The 22,616-nt window shown below is 42.0% G+C and overlaps 1 protein-coding gene across 3 annotated transcripts in view; it reads right to left on the bottom strand.

Moving 5' to 3' along the window:
• Positions 1–15,176: 15,176 nt before the first annotated feature.
• Positions 15,177–22,616, bottom strand: part of ME3 (malic enzyme 3) — a 184,715-nt gene continuing 177,275 nt past the window's right edge. For all 3 annotated transcript variants that reach the window (XM_043579987.1, XM_043579986.1, XM_043579989.1), the window contains 5 exons: positions 21,535–21,640; positions 20,786–20,928; positions 20,045–20,218; positions 16,758–16,856; positions 15,177–15,414 (listed from right to left, as the gene is read on the bottom strand). In XM_043579987.1, the coding sequence (XP_043435922.1) occupies positions 15,253–15,414; positions 16,758–16,856; positions 20,045–20,218; positions 20,786–20,928; positions 21,535–21,640 (684 nt within the window). In that variant the 3' untranslated portion in view covers positions 15,177–15,252. The remainder of the gene's footprint in view (positions 15,415–16,757; positions 16,857–20,044; positions 20,219–20,785; positions 20,929–21,534; positions 21,641–22,616) is intronic.

The raw sequence follows: 22,616 nt of genomic DNA, 5'->3' as shown, positions 1-22,616 counted from the left end.
TAGTTATGTCTCAGGAGTAGAATTTAGTGATTCATCTCTTACATATAACACCCAGTGCTCATCCCAACAAGTGCCTTCCTTAATGCCTATCACGCATTTAGCCCACCCTCATCCATCTCCCCTTCCAGCAACCCTCAGTTTGTTCTCTGTATTTAAGAGTCTCTTATGATTTGCCTTCCTCTCTGTTTTTATGTTATTTTATTTTTCCTTCCCTTCCCCTATGTTCATCTGTTTTGTTTCTTAAATTCCACTTATGAGTGAAATCCTACGATATTTGTCTTTCTCTGACTTATTTCACTTAGCATAATATACTCTAGTTTCACCCACATTGTTGCAAAGGGCAAGATTTTATTCTTTTTGATCACTGCTTAATATTCCATTGTGTATATATACATCTTTATCCATTCATCAGTCAATGGATAGTTGGGCTCTTTGTGTAATTTGGTTATTGTTGATAGCACTGCTGTAAACATTGCCCTTTGGAATCAGAATTTTTATATCCTTTGGATAAATACCTAGTAGTGCAATTGCTGGGCCATAGGGTAGTTATATTTTTAATTTTTTCAGGAACCTCCATACTGTCGTCCAGAGTGGCTGCACCAGTTTGCATTCCCAGCAACAGTGTAAAAAAGTTTCCCTTTATTCGCATCCTCACCAATATTTGTTGTTTCCTGAGTTGTTAATTTTAGCCATTCTGACAGGTGTGGGATGGTATCTCATTGTGTTGTTTTTTTTTAATTTTTTAAAATTTTTAAAAAATTTCTATTTTTAACGTTTATTCATTACTGAGAGATAGAGACTGAGCATGAGCAGGGGAGAGGCAGAGAGAGGGGAAGACACAGAATCCGAAGCAGGCTCCAGGCTCTGAGCTGTCAGCACAGAGCCTGATGTGGGGCTCAAACTCACAAACTGTAAGATCATGACCTGAGCTGAAGTCAGCTGCCCAACTGACTGAGCCACCCAGGCGCCCCTCTCATTGTGGTTTCGATGTGTATTTCCCTGATGACAAGTGATATTGAGCATCCTTTCATGTGTCTGTTAGCCATCTGGATATCTTCTTTGGAAAAATGTCTATTCATGTCTTTTGCCCATTTCTTTGCTGGATTATTTGGTTTTTTGGGTGTTGAGTTTGATAAGTTCTTTATAGATTTTGGATATTCTTTCCTGCTTTGTCAAAGATCAGTTTGCCATATGTTTGTGGATGCATTTCTGGGTTTTCTGTTCTGTTCCATTGATCTATGTGTCTGTTTTTGTGTCAGTACCATACTGTCTTGATGATTAAAGCTTTATAATACAGTTTGAAGTCTGGAATTGTGAATGCCTCCAGTTTCGGTTTTCTTTTTTCAATATTACTTTGGCTCTTCAGGGTCTTTTCTTGTTCCATACAAATTTTAGATTTGTTCTAGCTCTGTGAAGAATGTTGGTGTTATTTTGAAAGGGATTGCATTGAATACTACTTTGGTGGATAGTATTGACATTTTAACAATATTTTTTCTTCCAATCCATGGAAGAACATGGAATGTTTTTCCACGTGTGTTTTCTTCAATTTCTTTGATAAGCATTCTGTAGTTTTCAGCATACAGATCTTTTACCTCTTTGGTTAATTTATTCCTAAATATCTTAATGTTTTTGGTGCAACTGTAAATGGGATTGATTCCTTGATTTCTCTTTCTGCTGCTTTATTATTGGTGTATAGACATGCTACCGATTTCTGTATGTTGATTTTATATCCTGTATCTTTGCTGAATGCATGTATCAATTCTAGCAGTTTTTTGGTGGAGTCTGTCAGGTTTTCCATGTAGAGTGTCATGTCGTCTGTGGAGAGTGAAAGTTTGACTTCTTCCTTGCTGATTTGTATGACTTTTATTTCTTTTTTGTTGTCTGATTGCTAAGGTTAGGGCTTCCAGTACTATCTTGAACAACAGTGGTGAGAATGGACATCGCTGTGTGTTCCTGACCTTAGGGGGAAAGCCTTCAGTTTTTCTACATTGAGGATGATATTAGTTGTGGGTCTCTTGTATATGGCCTTAATGATGTTGAGGTATGATCATTCTATCCCTACTTTCTTGAGGGTTTTTATCAAGAATGGATGCTCTATTTTGTCAAATTCTTTTTCTGCATTTGTTGAGAGGATCATGTGGTTCTTATCCTTTCTTTTATTAATGTGGTATATCATGTTGATTGATTTGAGGATATTGAACCACCCCTGCATCCCAGGAATAAATCCCACTTGATCGCAGTGAATAATTCCTCTAATATATCATTGTTAGTATCTTATTTGATTTTCTAGTATCTTGTTGAGAATTTTTGCATCCACGTTCATTAGGGAAATTGGTCTGTTCTCTTTTTTAGTGAGGTCTTTGGTTTTGGATTCAAGGTAATGCTGGGCTCATAGAATGAGTTTGGAAGTTTTCCTTCATTTTCAATTTTTTGGGAACACTTTCAAAAGAATAGGTAATAACTTCTTTAAATGTTTGATAGAATTCCCCCAGGAAGCCTTCTGACCCTGGACTCTTGTTTGTTGGTACATTTTTGATTACTGATTCAATTTCCCTTTTTTTTTTTAACTTAATTTAATTTTTAATTTACATCCAAGTTAGTTAACATATAGTGCAACAATGATTCCAGGAGTAGATTCCTTAATGCCCCTTACCCATTTAGCCCATCCCCCTTCCCACAACCCTTCCAGTAACTCTCTGTTTGTTCTTCATATTTAAGAGCCTCTTATGTTTTTCCCCCTCCCTATTTTTATATTCTTTTTGCTTCCCTTCCCTTATGTTCATATATTTTGTCTCTTAAAGTCCTCATATGAGTGAAGTCATATGATATTTGTCTTTCTCTAATTTCACTTAGCATAATACGCTCTCGTTCCATCCACGTAGTTGCAAATGGCAAGATTTCATTCTTTTTGATTGCCGAGTAATACTCCATTGTATACATATACCACATCTTCTTTATCCATTCATCCATCGATGGACATTTGGGCTCTTCCCATACTTTGGCTATTGTTAATAGTGCTGCTATAAACATTGGGGTGCATGTGCCCCTTTGAAACAGCATACCTTTATCCCTTGGAAAAATACCTAGTAGTGTAATTGCTGGGTCGTAGGGTAGCTCTATTTTTAGTTGAGAAACCTCCATACTCTTTCCCAGAGTGGCTGCACCAGCTTGCATTCCCACAAACAATGCAAAAGAGATCCTCTTTCTCAGCATGCTCACCAACATCTGTTGTTGCCTGAGTTGTTAATGTTAGCCATTCTGACAGGTGTGAGGTGGTATCTCATTGTGGTTTTGATGTGTATTTCCCTGATGCTGAGTGATGCTGAGCATTTTTTCATGTGTCAATTGTCCATCTGTTTTCTTTGGAGAAGTGTCCATTCATGTCTTGTGCCCATTTCTTCACTGGATTATTTGTTTTTTTGGGTGTTGAGTTTGATAAGTTCTTTATAGATTTTGGATACTAACCCTTTATCTGATATGTCATTTGCAAATATCTTCTCCTATTCCATGAGTTGCCTTTTAGTTTTGCTGGTTGTCTCCTTTGCTGTGCAGAAGCTTTTTATTTTGATGAGGTACTAATAGTTAATTTTTGCTTTTTTTCAATATATGAAATTTATTGTCAGATTGGTTTCCATATAACACCCAATGCTCATCCCAAAAGGTGCCCTCCTCAATACCCATCACCCACCCTCCCTTCCCTCCCACCCCCCATCAACCCTCAGTTCTCAGTTTTTAAGAGTCTCTTATGCTTTGGCTCTCTCCCACTCTAACCTCTTTTTTTTTTCCTTCCCCTCCCCCATGGGTTCCTGTTAAGTTTCTCAGGATCCACATAAGAGTGAAACCATATGGTATCTTTCTCTCTCTGTATGGCTTATTTCACTTAGCATCACACTCTCCAGTTCCATCCACGTTGCTACAAAGGGCCATATGTCATTCTTTCTCATTGCCATGTAGTACTCCATTGTGTATATAAACCACCATTTCTTTATCCATTCATCAGTTGATGGACATTTAGGCTCTTTCCATAATTTGGCTATTGTTGAGAGTGCTGCTATGAACATTGGGGTACAAGTGCCCCTATGCATCAGTACTCCTGTATCCCTAGGATAAATTCCTAGCAGTGCTATTTCTGGGTCATAGGGTAGGTCTATTTTTAATTTTCTGAGGAACCTCCACACTGTTTTCCAGAGTGACTGCACCAATTTGCATTCCTGCCAACAGTGCAAGAGGGTTCCCGTTTCTCCACATCCTCTCCAGCATCTATAGTCTCCTGATTTGTTCATTTTGGCCACTCTGACTGGCGTGAGGTGATATCTGAGTGTGGTTTTGATTTGTATTTCCCTGATGAGGAGCGACATTGAGCATCTTTTCATGTGCCTCTTGGCCATCCGGATGTCTTCTTTAGAGAAGTGTCTATTCATGTTTTCTGCCCATTTCTTCACCAGGTTATTTGTTTTTCAGGTGTGGAGTTTGGTGAGCTCTTTATAGATTTTGGATACTAGCCCTTTGTCCAATATGTCATTTGCAAATATCTTTTCCCATTTTGTTGGTTGCCTTTTAGTTTTGTTGGTTGTTTCCTTTGCTGTGCAGAAGCTTTTTATCTTCATAAGGTCCCAGTAGTTCATTTTTGCTTTTAATTCCCTTGCCTTTGGGGATGTGTCAGGTAAGAAATTACTACGGCTGAGGTCAGAGAGGTCTTTTCCTGCTTTCTCCTCTAGGGTTTTGATGGTTCCTGTCTCACATTCAGGTCTTTTATCCATTTTGAGTTTGTTTTTGTGAATGGTGTGAGAAAGTGGTCTAGTTTCAACCTTCTGCATGTTGCTGTCCAGTTCTCCCAGCACCATTTGTTAAAGAGATTGTCTTTTTTCCACTGGATGTTTTTTCCTGCTTTGTCAAAGATTAGTTGGCCATACATTTGTGGGTCTAGTTCTGGGGTTTCTATTCTATTCCATTGGTCTATGTGTCTGTTTTTGTGCCACATTTTTGCTTTTGTCTCCTTGTCTCTGGAGATGTGTTGAGTAAGAAGTTGCTGCGGCCAAGGTCAAAGAGGTTTTTGCCTGCTTTCTCGAGGATTTTGATGGCTTTCTGTCTTACATTGAGGTCTTTCATCCATTTTGAGTTTATTTTTGTGTATGGTGTAAGAAAGCAGTCCAGGTTCATTTTTATGCATGTTGCTGTCCAGTTTTCCCATCACCACTTGCTGAAGAGACTGTCTTTATTCCATTGGATATTCTTTCCTGGTTTCTCAAAGATTAGTTGGCCATAGGTTTGTGGGTCCATTTCTGGATTCTCTATTCTGTTCCATTGATCTGAGTGTCTGTTTTTGTGCCACGATTCAATGTCTTTACTGGCAGTGGGTCTGTTCAAATTTTGTATTTCTTCCAGTCTCACTTTTGGTAGTTTGTATGTTTCTAGGAATTTAGCCATTTCTCCCACATTGCCCAATTTGTTGGCATATAATTGCTCATAATATTCTCTTATTGTTTGTATTTCTGTGGTGTTGGTTGTGATCTCTCTTTAATTTATAATTTTATTTACATGGGTCCTTTCCTTTCTGATCAGTCCTGCTAGGGGTTTATCAATTTTGTTAATTCTTTCAAAGAACCAGCTCCTAGTTTTGTTGATCTGTTCCACTGTTTTATTTTGATTTCAATATCATTGATTTTTGCTCTAATCTTTTTTATTTTCCTTATTCTGCTGTTTTGGGGTTTTATTTGCTGTTCTTTATCCAGCTCTCTCAGGTATAAGGTTAGGTTGTGTATTTGAGACATTCCCTCCTTCTTTATGAAGCCCTGGATTGTTCATAATATTCTCTTATTATTGTTTGTATTTTTGCTGTATAGGTTGTGATCTCCCCTCTTTCATTCTTGATTTTATTTATTTGTGTCCTTTCCTTTTTCTTTTTTATCATACTGGCTAGGGGTTTATCAATTTTGTTACTTCTTTCAAAGAATCAGTTCCTGGTTTCACTGATCTGTTCTCCTTTTTTATTTGTTTATTTTGCTATTCTTTTCCCGGCTCTTTGAGGTGTAAGGTTAGGTTGTGTATCTGAGACCTTCCTTCCTTCTTTAGGAAGGCCTGGATTGCTATATACTTCCCTCTTATGACTGCCTTTGCTGCATCCCAGAGGTTTTGGGCTGTGGTGTTATCATTTTCATTGGCTTCCATGTACTTTTTAATTTCCTTTTTAACTTCTTGGTTAGCCCATTTGTTCTTTAGTAGGATGTTCTTTAGTCTCCAAGTATTTGTTATCTTTCCACATTTTTTCTTGTGTTTGATTTTGAATTTCATAGTGTTGTGGTCTAAAAATATGCACGGTATGATCTCAATCTTTTTGTAATTGTTGAGGGCTGATTTGTGTTCCAGTATGTGATCTATTCTGGAGAACATTCCATGTGTACTGGAGAATAATGCATATTCTGCCTTAGGATGAAATGTTCTGGCTATATCTGTTAAGTCCATCTGGTCCAGTGTGTCATTCAAACCCATTGTTTCCTTGTTGATTTTGTGTTTAGATAATCTATCCATTGCTATAACTGGGGTGTTGAAGTTCCCTACTATTATGGTATTGTTATCAATGAGTTTCTTTATGTTTGTGATTAATTGATTTATATATTTGGGTTCCTCCATGTTTGGAGCATAAATATTTACAATTGTTTGGTCTTCTTGGTGGACAAACCCCTTAATTATGATATAATGCCCCTCTTCATCTCTCGGTGCAGTCTTTATTTTAAAATCTAGATGGTCTGATATAAGTATGGCTACTCTGGCTTTCTTTTGGCAACCATTACCATGATAGATGGTTCTCCATCCCCTTATTCTCAATCTGAAGGTATCTTTATGTATAAATGGATTTCATGTAAACAACATACAGACGGATCTTGTTTTCTTATTCATTCTGTTACCCTATGCCTTTTGATTGGAGCATTTAGACCATTGACATTTGGAGTGAGTACTGAAAGATATGAGTTTATTGCCACTGTGTTGCCTGTAGAGTTGGAGTTACTAGTGGTGGTCTCTGGATCCTTTCTAGTCTTTGTTGTTTTGGTAATTTTTCTTTTTTTTCCCGTCTTTTCTCCCCTTAGAGAGTCCCCCTTAAAATTTCTTGCAGGGCTGGTTTAGTGGTCACAAACTCCTTTAATTTTTGTTTGTCTGGGAAACTTTTTATCTCTCCTTCTATTTTGAATGCCATCCTTGCTGGATAAAGAATTCTTGGCTGCATATTTTTCTGATTCAGCACACTGAATATATCCTGCCACTCCTTTCTGGCCTGCCAAGTTTCTGTGGACAGGTCTGCTGCAAACCTGATCTGTCTTCCCTTGTAGGTTAAGGACTTTTTTGTCCCTTGCTGCTTTCATGATTCTTTCCTTGCCTGAGTTTTTTGTGAATTTGACAGTGATATGCCTTGTTGATGGTTGGTTTTTGCTGAATCTATTGGGAGTTCTCTGTGCTTCCTGGACTTTGATGTCTGTGTCCTCCAGGTTAGGAAAGTTTTCCGCTATGATTTGCTCACATAACTTTTCTACCCCCTTTCCTCTCTCTTCATCTTCTGGCACCCCTATGATTCTGAAGTTCCTTTTTAATGAGTCACTGAGTTCTCTAATTCCTATTTCATGCTCTTTGCCTTAGTCTCCCTCTTTTTTCTTTTTTTTCTGTTTCGTTATTCTCCATAAGTTTTTCCCCTATAACACTGATTCTCTGCTCTAGCTCATCCATCCTTGCCACTGTGGCATCCATTCAAGATTGCAGCTCAGTTATAGCATTTTTTGTTTCATCCTGACTAGCCTTCGCTTCTTTTATCTCTGCGGAAAGGGATTCTAATCTATTTTTACCCCAGCTAGTGTTCTTATTATTGTGATTTTAAATTTTGGTTCACACATATTGCTTGTATCTGTGTTGATTAAGTCCCTGGCTATCATTTCTTGCTGTTCTTTATTCTAGGGTGAATTCCTTCATTTCATCATTTTGAAGGAAGAAAACGAATTAATAAAGTAAAAATAAAATTAAAAAATTAAAAACAACACAAAGAAATCAAATAAAAGCTGCTAGATCCTAGGTGTGTTGGTCTGGTTGTTGAAAGAAGCTTGATAGATTATAGAAAAAAGGAAACATAAGAGAAAAAAAAAAGAAAAAAGGAAAATGTTTGAAAATTTGAAAAAATGAATACAATAAAAGAGAATACAATGAAATGATGAAAGTAACATAGAATTTAAAAAATTTACAAAAAAGTAAAAAATACAGCAGAAAAATTTAAAGAAAAATCTTTTTAATAAAAATAAATTGTTTCTCTTTCTATATTCAAGAATAAGAAAAGAAAGAGAAAAAAATTGAATAAAAGGACCAGCAAACAGAATGAAATACAATTGAAATTACATCTGGTTTCCCAATCAAATTGTGAAACACTTTATAGTCTGTAAACTAAGCAGGTGAAGAGACTTGGGTTCATCAAGAGCATAGTTGGCCGAGTTGGGTGGGGCTTAGAGTAACAGCTCTGTTCTCCACTGGATGGTGCTTCTTAGCTTACTGGGGTGAATTGTTATGGCATGTGTAGGCATATATGTGTATGTGCATGCAGGGGAGGGGTGACAATGCTGTCACCCAGCTACCTAGTCTCTAGTGTCAGAACTCTGTGTTCTCCCCGACAGGCAATCAAACACCCCTCCTTTGTTTCTAGCTTCTGTCCACTCCTCACTTTTACACTATCCATGACCAAGCCGTCAGGCTGCCAGGAAGCACTTTCCTCCTGAGTTTTATCTCAGATGGGGCTGTGTTTCCCAACCCCTCACTTCTGAGGGACTGTGGCTTTGACCCGCTCTTACCCTCCAGGGGAGGGTCTTGGTGAGCAATGGATGGGTGCCAGCCCGCTCCCAGGAACGTTCATGAGACCCTGCTGCTGCTGATGCCCAGAAACTGTGGCTGGATGCCAGCCCATCCCCAAAAAAGTTTGTGTGATTGTGTAGCAGCAGTGTTTCAGGGACTATGGCAAATCATAACATACATCTGGCACCAGGCTTTACCCTTAACGTCCTTGTTCCAACACCAGTGAATGTGGTTGTTCTCTGGGGTCCACTGGGACCTTTGCCTGTTGGGGGCCACACAGCTTGTATCAAATGTGCTCCCAGCAGTGGAACCCCTACTCCCCATGTGGCCTGAGGACCCCTTGGACTTCTCTTTCTGCTCCTAGGGATTCATCCTTTCCACTAGAGCACTGCTAGGTGCCTAGCTATGGAGTTTCAGACTCTATGCTCCCCGTTTATAGAGTCTTAATGGAATTTAAACCCTCTCCTTTCTCTTTTCTCCCTTTTTTGTTCCAACTCTTGCAGCTGTTCCCACTTTTCCTTTTTCCCTCCAGCTGCTTTCCTTTTTCCCTCCAGCTGTTTTTCCTGTACTCTCCCCCTGTCTCTGTCCTCTCTCCACAAGCAAAATCAGCTTCCTGCCCTCTCTGGCTTCACTCTCCTCCAGTTCACCTCTCCACACTGTGTACCTGCTGAGTTCTGTGGATCACATTGTACAGATTGTTGTGTTAATCCTTAAATCAGTTTTCTAGGTGTGCAAGATGGTTCAGTGTTGATCTGGCTGCATTTCAGGCATGAGAGATGCAAAAAAATTTCCATGCTGTTCCGCCATCTTGGCCCCTCCCCCAGTAGGATGTTTTTGATGTTTTTTTTAACCTTGAAGTTTTTGGGTTTTTTTCCCCACATTTTTTCTTGTGGTTGATTTCAAGTTTCAATAGTGTTGTGGTCTGAAAATATGCATGGTATGATCTCGATCTTTTTGTGCTTGTTGAGCATTGATTTGTGACCCAGTTGTGATCTATTCTGGCGAATGTCCCATGTGCACTTGAGAAGAATGTGTATTCTTCTGCCTTAGGATGAAATGTTCTGAGTATATCTCTTAAGTCCATCAGGCCCAATGTATCATTCAAAGCCATTTTTTGGTTGATTTTCTGCTTAGATGATTTGTCCGTTGCTATAAGTGGGGTGTTAAAGTCCTCTACTATTATTGTGCTATTATCAATGAGTTTCTTTATGTTTGTTATTAAATGATTTATATATTTGGGCGATAGCACATTGGGCGCATATATATTTACAGTTACATCTTCTTGGCGGATAGAACCCTTAATTATGATATAATGCCCTTCTTCACCTCTTGTTACAGTCTTTATTTTAAAATCTAGTTTGTCTGATATAAGTATGGCTACTCTGGCTTTCTTGTGACATCCATTAGCATGACAGATGTTTCTCCATCCCCTCACTTTCAATCTGCAAGTGTCATTAGGTATAAAACAAGTGTCTTGTAGGCAGCATATAAATGGATCTTGTTGTTGTTGTTGTTGTTTTTTATTCATTTTGATACCCTATGTCTTTTCATTGGAGCATTTAGTCCATTTACATTCAGAGTGATTACTGAAAGATGTGACTTTAGTGCCATTGTGTTGCCTGTAGAGTTGGTGTTTCTGGTGATGTTCTTTGGTCCTTTCTAGTCTTTGTTGCTTTTGGTCTTGGTTTTTTTTTTTCCTCCACTCAGTCCCCCATAAAATTTCCCTGCAGGGCTGGTTTAGGAGGTTATGAACTCCTTTAGCTTTTGTTTGTCTGGGAAACTCTATCTCTCCTTCATTCTGAATGATAGCCTTACTGGATGAAGAATTCTTGGCTGCATATTTTTCCGATTCAGCGTATTGAATATTGCATGCCACTCCTTTCTGGCCTGCCAAATTACTGTGGACAGATCTGCTAAGAACCTGATCTGTCTTCCCTTGTAGATTAAGGACATTTTTCCCTTGTTGCTTTCATGATTCTTTCCATGTCTGTGTATTTTGTGAAATTGACTATGATATGCCTTTGTGATAGTTGGCATTTGTTGAATCTAATGAGAGTTTTCTGTGCTTCTTGGATTTTTATGTCTGTGTCCTCCCCAGATAAGTTTTTAGCTACAGTTTGCTCACATAAACTATCTGCCCCTTTTTCTTTCCATCTTCTGGGACTCTTATGATACAAATGCTATTCCTCTTTGATAAGTTGCTGAGTTCTCTAAGTCTTGTATCATGATCTTTTGTCTTTGTTTCCTCTTTTTTCCCCAGCTTCATTATTTTCCATAATTTTATCCTCTGTATCACTGATCTGTTACTCTGCTTCATTCATCCTTGTTGTCATGGCAACCATTTGAGATTGCATCTTGGTTATAGCATTTTTAATTTCAGTCTGATTAGATTTTAGTTTTTTTATCTTTGCAGAAAGGGATTCTCTGGTGTCTTCTACGATTTTTTCAAATCCATCTAGTATTCTTATAATCATGGTTTTAAATTCTAGTTCAGACAACTTATATCTGTGTTGATTAATTCCCTGGCTGTGATTCCTTCCTATACTTTGTTTTGGGGTGAATTCCCCCATCTTGTCATTTTGGAGGAAGAAAAAAATTAATAAAATAAATTAAAATGAAAAAAATCAAATAAAGGAAGCTAGATCCTAGGTGTGTTTCAGTCTGCTTAAGAGAAGCTTGGTAGAAAAGAGAAAAAAGAGAAAGATAAAAAATTAGACATTAAAAATTTAAAAAATAGAATAAAATGAAGAAAATAAAGTAGAATAAAAGACTTGCTTTCTGTATCCAAGAAAGTAAAAGAAAATAAAAAAACCAACATAAAAATAGAAGCAAAGAAACAAAGAAATGAACAAGCAAGCAAAATGAAACTCAAATGAAGCTAGACCCAGTTTCCCCTAGAAATGACACTTTGCAGCACACTATGATCTGTAGACGAAGCAGGAGGGAGGGATTTGTGCTGGTCTTTTGGTGGATGTGCCTGGAGGGCGCGGGTGGGTGGGCCTTGGTATAATGGCTCCATTCTCCACTTGGTGGCACTGCTTAGCTCACTGTGATTGATCAGTGCGGGTGGGCTAGAGGTGAAAATGGCTTCACCCCCCTCTCTAGTCTCCAGAGCAGGAATTTCACACTCTCACAGACATACCTTCAAGTACCCCTCCTTTGTCTCAGGCTTCTGTCCACTCCCTGCCTTTACCCTGTCTGTGGCCAAGCTGCTTGCCTGCCAGGCAGCACCTCCCTCTAGAGTTTTATCTCTGATGGGGCTGTGCTTCACACCCTCACACTTCAGACCCATGGGGCTCAGACCTGCATTGATCCTCTAAGGGATTTTCTCACCAAGCAATGGCCAGGTACCAACTTGTCCCAGCAAATGTTTGTGCAACTGTGCAGACACAATGGCTGAGTTTATGGTAAATTGCAAGACACAGCCAGTGCCAGATATTTCTGTCGTTAGTGTCTTTGTTCCTATATCAGTAAATGTGGCAGCTCTCTGGAGTTAGCTGGTACTTTTGCCCCTGGAGAAGCCATATTACCTCTACCAAATGCATTCCAAGCAGGGAACTGCACGTGGAACCCTCAGAATATGCTGCCTGCTCCTGGAGATTGACCCTGCTTCCTCACTGGAGCACTGCCAGACACTGAGCTCCAAACCTTCAGACTTTGTGCTCCACTGTTTATAGAAAACTGGCAGTATAGAACCCTCTTTTTCCCTTTCAACTATCACGATCCTGATGTGCTACACTCTTTCCATCTTTCTCTGTCCTGTTTCAGCAAAAACGGCTCCCTACACTCTGTAGCACGATGGCTTTTCTCTCTCACAATTCTCCTGTCTACACCAAATACCTGCCAAGATCTCTTGTTGAAATTAGGCAGATTTGTTGCATTAATCCTCAGATCAATTTCCTAGGTGTTCAAAATGGTTTGGTGTTGATCTAGCTATGTTTCAGGGACTAGACAAGCTCAGGGTCCCCATACTACTCTGTCATCTTCACTTCTCTCTAGTTTGCTAATATTTTAAGATTTTGCATCTATATTTGTGAAGGATATTGGTCTGTAGTTTTGATATCAGGGTGATACTAGTATCATAGAATGATTTGAGAAATACTCCCTCCTCTATTTTCTGAAAGAGTTTGTGAAGGATTGGTGTTATTTCTACTTTAAATATTTGATAAAATTCACCAAAGAAGGCATCTGGGCCTGTGCTTTTCTTAGTGTGAAGTGTTTTTTTGGTTTTTTTGGGTGGGAAGATTTTTAATTACTAATTCAAATTCTTTACTTGTTATAGGTATATTTATTTCTGCTCTGATTTTAACTTGCTTTGGATTTTGTTTGCTTATCTTGTTTCTAAAGGAAGTTTATGTTATTCCTTTGAGACTTTTTTCCTGATATAGGCATTTATTTAGAGATATAAAATTTCCCTCCAAGCACTGCTTTAGCTACAACTCATTAATACATATTTTTTCATCCAGCACACATATAATTTACCCTGAAATTTCTTCTTTGAGCCACAGGTTATTTAGAAATGTATTGTTTAATTTCCAAATGGTTAGAAATTTCTTTCTTTCTTTCTTTCTTTCTTTCTTTTTTTTTTTTTTTTTTTTGTTTTTACTGTTGTTGATTTCCTATTTAATTATTAACTCTGTCCAGGAAGAGTTCAGGAGCCAATTGCATTTGAACTCTAAGAAAGAATGATGCCTCCAGGCAGAAAGCTAGGGTGAACTTCGATTTAACTGATAAAGGGAATGGGTGGGAAGGACTCTATAGATGGAGACCAACATGTGTAAGAGCATAGGCCTGAAAGTGCATGTGTTTAGTGCCATCTGTTCAGTGTGGTTGAAACAAAGGGAATGGAATTTATATCTTCTTGATCTCTTGGTCAGTATAGCTACAATTTATTAATTTAGTTGATCTTTTCAAAGAACCTGTTTTTGTTTCATTGCCTTTCTCTACTATTTTTCTTTTCTATTACACTGAGTATAAAGGACATGTAGTTGGGGTACAGGATATAGAAAAGATAGTGTAAATATTCCCTGGTGTTCACATTCCTGCTTCACTTCAAATCCTCTTCTGAAGAGTTTCTCATTGTCTGTGAACCCAGGGATTATAGAACAGGGATGTTTTCTCAGGATATGCTTGGTTTAGCACCAGCACCAAGGAAGCAGATGTTGGAAGAACAAGACCTAGGCAAGAGGTGATTGGTGTCTTAGCTAATTACTCTTCTAGGAACCCAGCAGTCCTGTCACTGGGAGGTGGCTACATAGAACGTACTCATGGTGGGCAGTGAGGTTTCTGAGGCTGAGCTGGCAGCAGGGGTTTGTGGTGGTAGGTCCCTAAGCATGGTTTACTGTTTTCCGTGTTATACAATAAAATTAGTGGTTGGAAGCTGTCATCTCAATAGGTCCTAGCAATTTATCAGGGTTTTTGATTGCAGGAGCTGTAGGCTTGTCCCCACCTCCCCATCCCAGGTGTCCTCTGCTGGACATGAGGGAGGTGAAAGCTATGGCTGAACTTGTCTAAGAAACCCCCAGGACATACTGAAGACATTTTATAAGAATACTGCCCTTGTTTGCTGAATTCCTTTAGAGTAAAGGGTGGGAGACAGAGAATTCCAGAGCCAGGAAAATGAAATCAAGTCTTCCCTAGAATTCCATGGTTCTCTTCCCCTGTCTCTCTTCCTCTTCACTCCTTGGCTTGCTGACCCCTCCACACCCACATTTATTTATAGTTTTCCTTTTAGTAATAACCAAAAAGGAATCCTAACATTAAATAACCCACATGTCAGTGACTATTTTTGACTAGTGAGTTGCCTTCAGCTACTCAGCCTTCATATCCATCTGAGTCTTGAAGGGTGTACATTCTTCCAACAGGGATTGAACTCCCTCATGGGTGGACCATGCTTTCTGGCCAGTGGCTGCCCTTACTTTCCTCATTTCCCCACAACCCCTACCTGTCCTTCACTCCTGGGACTCAGTGTGCACACTTTTCCCCCTGAAGCCTTCTCTAATGTCCTCAGAGGAAGTGTCTCCTCCCTTCTCTGGGCACCTTTGCTTGACCTTTATCTGCACTTCTTTCATGGACTTACCACTTTCTCCCCTGTGGTAAAATGAATTGTGTCCATACCTGTTCTACTTCACTAGACTCTGAACTCTGTCAACGCAGAGTTCTAGAAAGGAGTCTAGCTTTCCCACAAGGCCTAATTGTTGGCAATTGGATTAAGAAATTATTGGGGAGGAAGTCAGAAGAGGGTTATAGAAAAGGGAATTCTCAGGGCTTTCAGGAACAAGGCTATCATTCACTGTGTGCCTGGGTAGCTCCCATCACACCAGCAAGTTCAAAGGAAAAACACAGTGACAAAGATGGCCATTTTAGAACCCATTTATATTGTCAGTGTTACGCTGGGGTTGTTCCAGCCCCATACCAGACTCTGAAACTGCATCAGACTGTTTGAACATTCATGGCTTCCTTGGGCCAAGTATAGCTGTCCAGTGTAAAGGAGTCATAATCTGGAGTGTAGACCAGGGATCTTACAAAAGCCTCCTTGTCCTTGGGCTCTGGGTAGTAGGAGGCCAGGTTGTGTTTGTACGCGAAGTCGAGGACCTAGGGAAAAACATAGTGGCTGAGGAACTGGAACCTGAGGAGGAACCTGCCTAAAAGTTGCCTGAAGGTTGCTTGGGAGCCTGTGGAAGGGGAATTCCCCCTGGAGAACCACGAACTGTTGTCCCTGAAGCCACTGGAGCAGAGGGATGGTGAGCTTTCTGCCTAGGTAGAAATAAACACTAGGCCAGGATCAAGAGGCCTCAGACTCATGTCTGCCTCTGCTTCCAACTGCTGGTGGGTGCTGAGCAGTGACATTACCATTGCTGAGCCTCAGTTTCCTCATCTGTAAAGTGTGAGTAATGCGACCTTTCTCTGGAGTGGTGTCCAATACTGGACACCTGATATCTCCTCTACCCCCTGCTAAATGTGGGCTGAATTGGGACAACAGCCTGGACATTGTTCTCTGCATATTAGATTTTGCTTCAGAAGAGCATGAATCTAAATATCCCCCAAAGGAAGGAAATGGACAGGGCAGAGTTGGGACTATCAGCTGAACTGTTGGTGTCGAGGGCTGATTCTGGATTTTACAATGGACAATGCATGGAGAATAGATGCTTTTGTGCAATGTGTCTTCTGAAATTATTTTGAAAACTTATGGTCAATGTAAAATATATATACTAATAAAAATGACAGTATAACTCTAATACAATCATTATCTGTATCAATAATTATCAGTGTTGGGGCCAGTCTTTATTGTACCATGTTCTGATTCCCCGAAAACCCATCATCTCTGCAGGGTCTCTAGGATGACATTTTTCCTTGGAATATTCCATGAACCTGATCACCCCATGGCCCAGTCATTCTGAGATAAAAGGGGGAAATGAGCATCTACTCTGGTAAGAAAGGCACTGAGTATGGAGCTTTTTCCCTGTCCTCTTTAATCTTTTTCAAACTCTGGGAGAAAGGAATTACTGGTGCCTTTGGAAAAGAGGGAAACTGAGGCTCAGGAAAATGAAGTAGTTGGTGGAGCTGGGACCCAACAGCCTGAACTCTTTCCATGATACTATAAAAACTGACCTTTCTGTATAAATGGGCACTTATGATTCATTTTTTAAAAATTCCACCCACATTTTGATCCACAAGACTATGGACTTTAATGACCTTTTTGCCTGGTGTTTGAGGGGAAATCCAGGAGCTTTCCCAGAACTGGCCTGAGTGGGTGTTGGGGGTGGGGCTCAAGCTGCAGATAGGAGTTTCTCACCCAGCCTTGGGCTGCCTGCAGTGCAGCCCAAGGAGCTCAGGATGTCTCCGTCGCTGCCATCCCCTTAGCTCTCCTAAACTCACAGAGAGAGGAGGCTGTTGAGCCTCACTAACCACATTTCTGGGGGCAGGATGCTCCTTACTTTGATGGCGATTCTCAGAGACACATCTCGGATGGTGCTGAGTGGTGGGTACAGTCTCCCCTGGGACAAATGCTGCTCAGAGACCTCTTGGGCAATTTGCTGTGGAGAGAAAACCAAGAGGAATAAGCTGAGTTTCTGCCTTCCCAGAACAAGCCCAACCCATTACCCCAGAGACTCACCTCACCCCACACAGGTGGCCAACCATGGCCATTCCCCACTGTAGTCTCTGCCACCTCATGGCCCACTGGGAGCTTAATGCTTGGGCTTTTAAGCAAGGACACATCCTTTCTGTACTGAGAGACTGGCTGAAGCTTTAAGCAATATGAGACCCTGAATTCTAAAGAAGAATCACTAAGACCAAGGTGAATAAACTTGTGGCTTGTGAAGCAGACTCTGTGATATCCCCTTGGCTGGTCCAGCCTATTGCACAGAGATCCCTGAGACTCTCACTTCCCTAGTTCCATCCTCTCCCACATGCTTAGTAACATCCTGGGTACCCATCTAGACCATCTTGTCTGTATTCAGAGCTCCTTGAGCTCTCCTCCAGCCCTGAGGAAAGGCTTCTCCTCTGAGTGACACCACAAAGGGGCCTTGGGCTTTATCTGAACGAATGTTCTACACACATCATCCTGGGAACAACACCTCCCACAGAGCCTGTCTCTGAGGTCCAACTCTCCCCCTCAAGCCTCATCCTTCAGCCTCAGGCACTGGTGCTCAGCCAGCCTTGCAGAACAGCCTCTGTTATGTGCTGGCTCTGAATCCACTTCCACTCAATCTTCTTGTGTCAGATTTAAATTTGGGAGAAGCCATGGTGCTCTCTGAGAACTATGTCCAAGAATGGATGAGCCAAAGGAGTTGGTCTTGCCTCAGAGTTTGGCTGACATTAGGAAAGAGGGCCTCCTCCTCTTCTGCCTCATTTTCATCCTATGTCTCTTTTCCATTCATTGAGTCAAACATTAACTGAGCTCTGTGAGATGCCAGGCTTTGTGCTAGTTGCTGAGGATCCATGGTGGAGAAGCCCTTTTCCTCCTGTAGTCTGGAGTCAGTGGGCAATTAACAAACAGGTACAACAATTTTAACATAGAAGTGAGTGCAAGGAGAAGGGGCATAGAAGCATAGAGGAAGGCAGGGCCTAGTCTGCCATCTTCAGAAAAGCTTACCAGGAGAAGAGACATAAGCTAAGACCTGAAGGACAAGTATGAATTACCCAAAAAGGGACAGGCAATAGCACATGCAATTTCTTGGAGAGAAGGAGGGAGGGGAGAGCGTGAGTTCTTGACTCTAAATAGAACCTTGACTAGGTTGATGGTAGGGGGGAGGCTAAAGGCTTGAGAAGGAAGGAGGGCTCAGTGATGATACATCTTATATAGAAGCCATGTGAAGGAGTTTGGGCTTTATTCTTTGAGCACTGAGGAGCCATTCGAATGTCTGAAGTGAGAGAGATGGACTGTTCTGGGTTTTGAAGGATTTTCTTGGTGGAGGTATAGAAGATGGGATCAGAGGGAAGCAGGATTTCCATGGCTAGATCTGCATCTGGAAAAGGTATCCTGTAGAGTGAGGCATGGTCACTTCTAAGACACTGGGCACTGGTAACACTCTGCTGCAGCTTGGGGTAAATCAGCTGGGACCATCCTGGTGCTATTGCTCACAAGCCCAGTGACCTTGTGCAGATAACTTAGACTCTCTGTGCCTCACTTCCCTTGAGTATCACATAGGGATAATCACTATATTTATTTTACAGAGTGGTCAAGGTGAAATATATAAATCTCCTAAAAGTTGTATTAGTTTTTTTTCCATATGGAAATCAGATTCAACTTCAATTGTCTTAACTTAAAAGCACCCCTTTCAGAAATACAACTTGCCAATCCTTTGAAGCCTAGACTGTCAGCTCTAGAAGGGAGTGATCTTGTCCTGCTTGCAGCAAGAGACTAATACATGCATTGAGGAGAGGTTCCTGTGTAATTGATGGACACTGTTCATGAAATGATGGAGCTGAACGGTCCCACAGCACTAGGAGGTGGGCGTGCAGATGTCTCTTGGGGTTACATAGGAAGGCTCTAGCAATCACGTTTCTGCACAACAGGGGGATCTGCTTTCATGCTAACTCCAAGCAGGAAGTGACTCTTCCATCCCATGGGGGTTTCAAATAGCTCTACCCACGGCCATAGCACACCACCACCAATAACACAGCAACAAGAAGAAATACCAGAATACTCACACAAGATGGTCAGACAGCCATGTCCTGAAGCCACAGCTAGTGTGCATATGGCTTGGGGGCTATTGTGCTTGCAGGTCTATACTACTTGCATGTCCTTGTGGAGCCAGTGCTCAAAGACCAGGATGTAGTAAGAAGGAACCTAGAGCATGAGACAGTTCCTTGTGGGGCCCATAGAAGTGGAGCTAGATAGGGCTGCATGGAAGCCATTCCCATGTCTTGCTGGGTTCGGGGCTCTCATCAGTGCCACGGTGATGGGGAAATGCAAACATGTCAGAAATCACAGCAGAACCTTTGGTGCTCAGTGGGGATAAATAGATTTAGTATTTGTTTAGGGTTTTAATTAGTTTAACCTCCCAAAACAGACATTTCTATGCCTTGGTTTCCTCAGAGTGAGGATAATTGTGAAGTGCCTGGCATTAGTAAACATTTGGTAAATGTAAGCCACTATAGCTGTTATTACTAATCACCATTATTAGGAATGTGTGCTGTCATTCTTAATATATTCTTTCATTGCTTTCATCATGTCCAGTAAAGAATCATTTTGGGAGAGTTTCTAGTTAGAAACCTGGAGCAGGAGCACCCCCATATCTGTGCTTAATATCCAAGTACTCAGATCCAGACTTGCAACCTATCCCTTAATAAGCCCCTAGTGGGGCTTATTCTGCAACAAGTTACCCTAGTAACATGGTCAAGATCAGTGTATGGAAGAATCCAATGCTTGTCATGGTCCATGAGCCTAGTTTCAGATGGTTTTGGTGGCATCTTCTCTGTTCTAGGCAAGTATATGGGCAGTGCTGTCCCCTCACTACCAGTGCTTCCTGCCAATGCCTCCTCCCATTAACTATTCCTTATTCCCCCTTAAAAATTGTGTGCGTGCTCTGAGAGAAGTTTAAGCCTCAAGGTGATGTTGAGAGAAGCTTGAGGTTCAAGCATTTTGAGGATCCACTGCTAGGGTGAGGGGCAGGTGGGTAGAAGAGATGAGAGAAGGATTCTTTGGGAGCCCAGTGTAGGACCTGGTATAGATCACAGGCCCTGTTGGGAGCATGCAAGGGAGGAGGGACAGCGATACCTCTGCCGTCAGGAGGAAGATCTCATCTGGGATGTGCCGGATCCCCCCAGCAATGACTCCCAGAGCCACTCCAGGGAACACATAGGCATTGTTTCCTTGCCCAGGAATGAAGGTCCTGCCATCTTCCAGAGTCACGCTCTTAAAGGGACTTCCACTGGCAAAGATCCCTCGGCCCTGGAGGCAGGAAGAAAACCAGAGATGGAACCTGGAGATTGGTTTCAGGCAGTAATGGTGGCCTAGTTATTTTTCCCAGATGTTGAGCCCGTCTTCATCCTCTCCCACAGGCTCAGCGTTGTGCTGAGCACATTACAGGTGCTGAGAGCACACTTGTTCATTTGACCAGAAAGCTTAGCTCCCACTGAGTTACCTGGCAGCCAAGAAATCACTGAAAGGTGAAGGTTTTTAACCTGTCACCTCCCGACAGGGCTATCCCAGGACATGACAGGTGTGCAAGTGACCTAGAGTCTACAAATGCCTCAGGTTCTGGTCAAAACTCTACATTACTAGAGGAACCTTGAGCAGTATAACAGGATGGTAAGAGCCTGGTTTTGGAGCCAGACCTGGGTTTGAGGGCCAGCTCTACTCCTTATTAGCTCGGTGACCTTGGGCAAGTTATTTCATCCTTCTGAACCTCATTTTGCTCATCAGTAATGTGGGGATTTTTTTTCACCCTCACAGGGTTACTCATAATTATTGTTACTGTGTCCTCTCAGCCTGGGGAAGGAAGGATTCCCCGCTGACCTCAGTGACCCGGTAGCACTTCTCAGCCGTGCACTCGGCCTTGCTGGTGGGGTTGCTCAGGGCAAAGATGATAGGGCGCTCGTGGAAGGAGGCCATGTCCCTCAGAATCTGCTCCGTGAAGGCTCCTGCGATGGCAGCAACACCTACAGGGAAAAGGGGGGGGGGTAGTAGGGATGCCTACTCTTTATAAACAACCCATTCCTCTCCTGGTGGTAGTGGTGGTGGTAGGGAGCCAGGTGCAACATGAAAGACTTAGGAGTCTTAGAGATAGCGTCTGCCATAGGAATGGAGGGAGCCAAAGAGAAAAGGGTCTTCTTGCTCAAGCTGGGTAAGACCTCCAGTTAATCCCTAAGGGAACACTGGTCCACTTCAGGTCCCTGCCTGGTTAAGATGTACCTGTGAAGGCATTCCTGGGCATTGTCCTTTAGAGTGGGCTGCTCTCCCAGGCCAGGAAGAGGTGCCAGGGTCCCCTCTTTAGGGGAGCAGCACTCATTTGCTCCCAGACCAGCCCTGTGCTTTTCTGCTGCACTGGATAATTCTGCATCACTAAGCCCCAACTTGGTGCCTTAGTTCTATGACTTTTGTACAGTAGTCACTCAATAAAAGACTGTGGCACTGAAGCAGACATGGGATAGGGGAGAGAGCTGTGTTTCTATTGATCACTTAGGCCTCCTTGCTGAGCCTCAGTTTCCACCTGCAAGTCAAGAGGGTTAGCTGGGCTGAACAGTGGGTCTCCTGCCTCCTCCTACCTATGATAGCTGTGGGCTTTACCAGCCTCACCACCTCCTCCAGGGAGTTCACTTCAGGATGGTCCTGGGCAAACATCTCCTTCTCATGGTTCAGGTGGCTCCTCCCCTGCAGGGAAAGGAAAACACAATGCGGTTTGGCATTGAGAACTGCCGGGCAGGACATGGATGCATCTGGAGATCCTGAGAGCATTCCCTGTAGAGCCCTGTGCTTTGGTCTGAGCTATCAGAAGCCTGGTGGCTTATCCTCTTGAGCAGATCTCCTGGTAAAACCTAAGGTGGAACCTGAGGATTTTAATGTGTGTTTGTGTTACCATGTGGGGGTGGTGTGTGAGGTTTCTTTAATCCAAGCCACATGTGGAGAATCCATAAAACCTTTCTTTGTGCTGCTAGGGTCATGGCTCTGGGGCCAGGACAGCAAGGCTCTCGTGAAATGTCTGAGACTGACCAGGATCCTTGGCCCCAAGGTGTCCAGCACTCACAGGGGCAGTTGAGTGATGGGGGGCCTGTGCTCCCGCCAAGGTCAGGGAGCTAATGTGAATGTATTTTACAAGGGCCATTAACCTCCCCAGGAACAATAATAAGCTAAGTTCCAGAGAAGGCTTGCCAAGGTTGGCTGTTCCCAACAAGCTCAGGATTCCTTCCATTTGTTCAAATAGGAATCAGTGGGTGACAGTACGGTAAATAGCACAAAGGTTTCTGATGACTCCTTTGGGTCAGCTGGCCTCCTGAGAATCAGAGTGAAGACACCAGCTTTGAGGGATATTTGAGTAGAGGTGAGCTCCATGGGATGAACAAAATAATGCTGGGAGGTGGCAAGAGGGAAGTGTGGCAATCTCTGGCAGCTTTTACCTGTGCCTGCACTATGCTCTGGAATGACCTGGGGTGAGAGGACGAATTCCTTCTAGTGGTAATTGGGTTCTATATGAGACAAGGGAAGGTCAGTTTCTTCTGGAAGGTCTCTACTGTTCTTGGTTGATAGCCCCATGGCCTCCCCTCATCCTATCTCGGTCATCTTATTATTTTTTTTAATTTTTAAGAGAGAGACACTGTGAGTGGGGGAGTGGGGCAGAGGAAGAGCAAGA

Source organism: Prionailurus bengalensis, chromosome D1 (genome assembly GCF_016509475.1).
Source record: "Prionailurus bengalensis isolate Pbe53 chromosome D1, Fcat_Pben_1.1_paternal_pri, whole genome shotgun sequence".
NCBI classification, from domain to species: domain Eukaryota; kingdom Metazoa; phylum Chordata; class Mammalia; order Carnivora; family Felidae; genus Prionailurus; species Prionailurus bengalensis.
The sequence above is the reverse complement of the archived record's forward strand: the minus strand, read 5'-3'. Positions and strand labels throughout refer to the sequence as shown.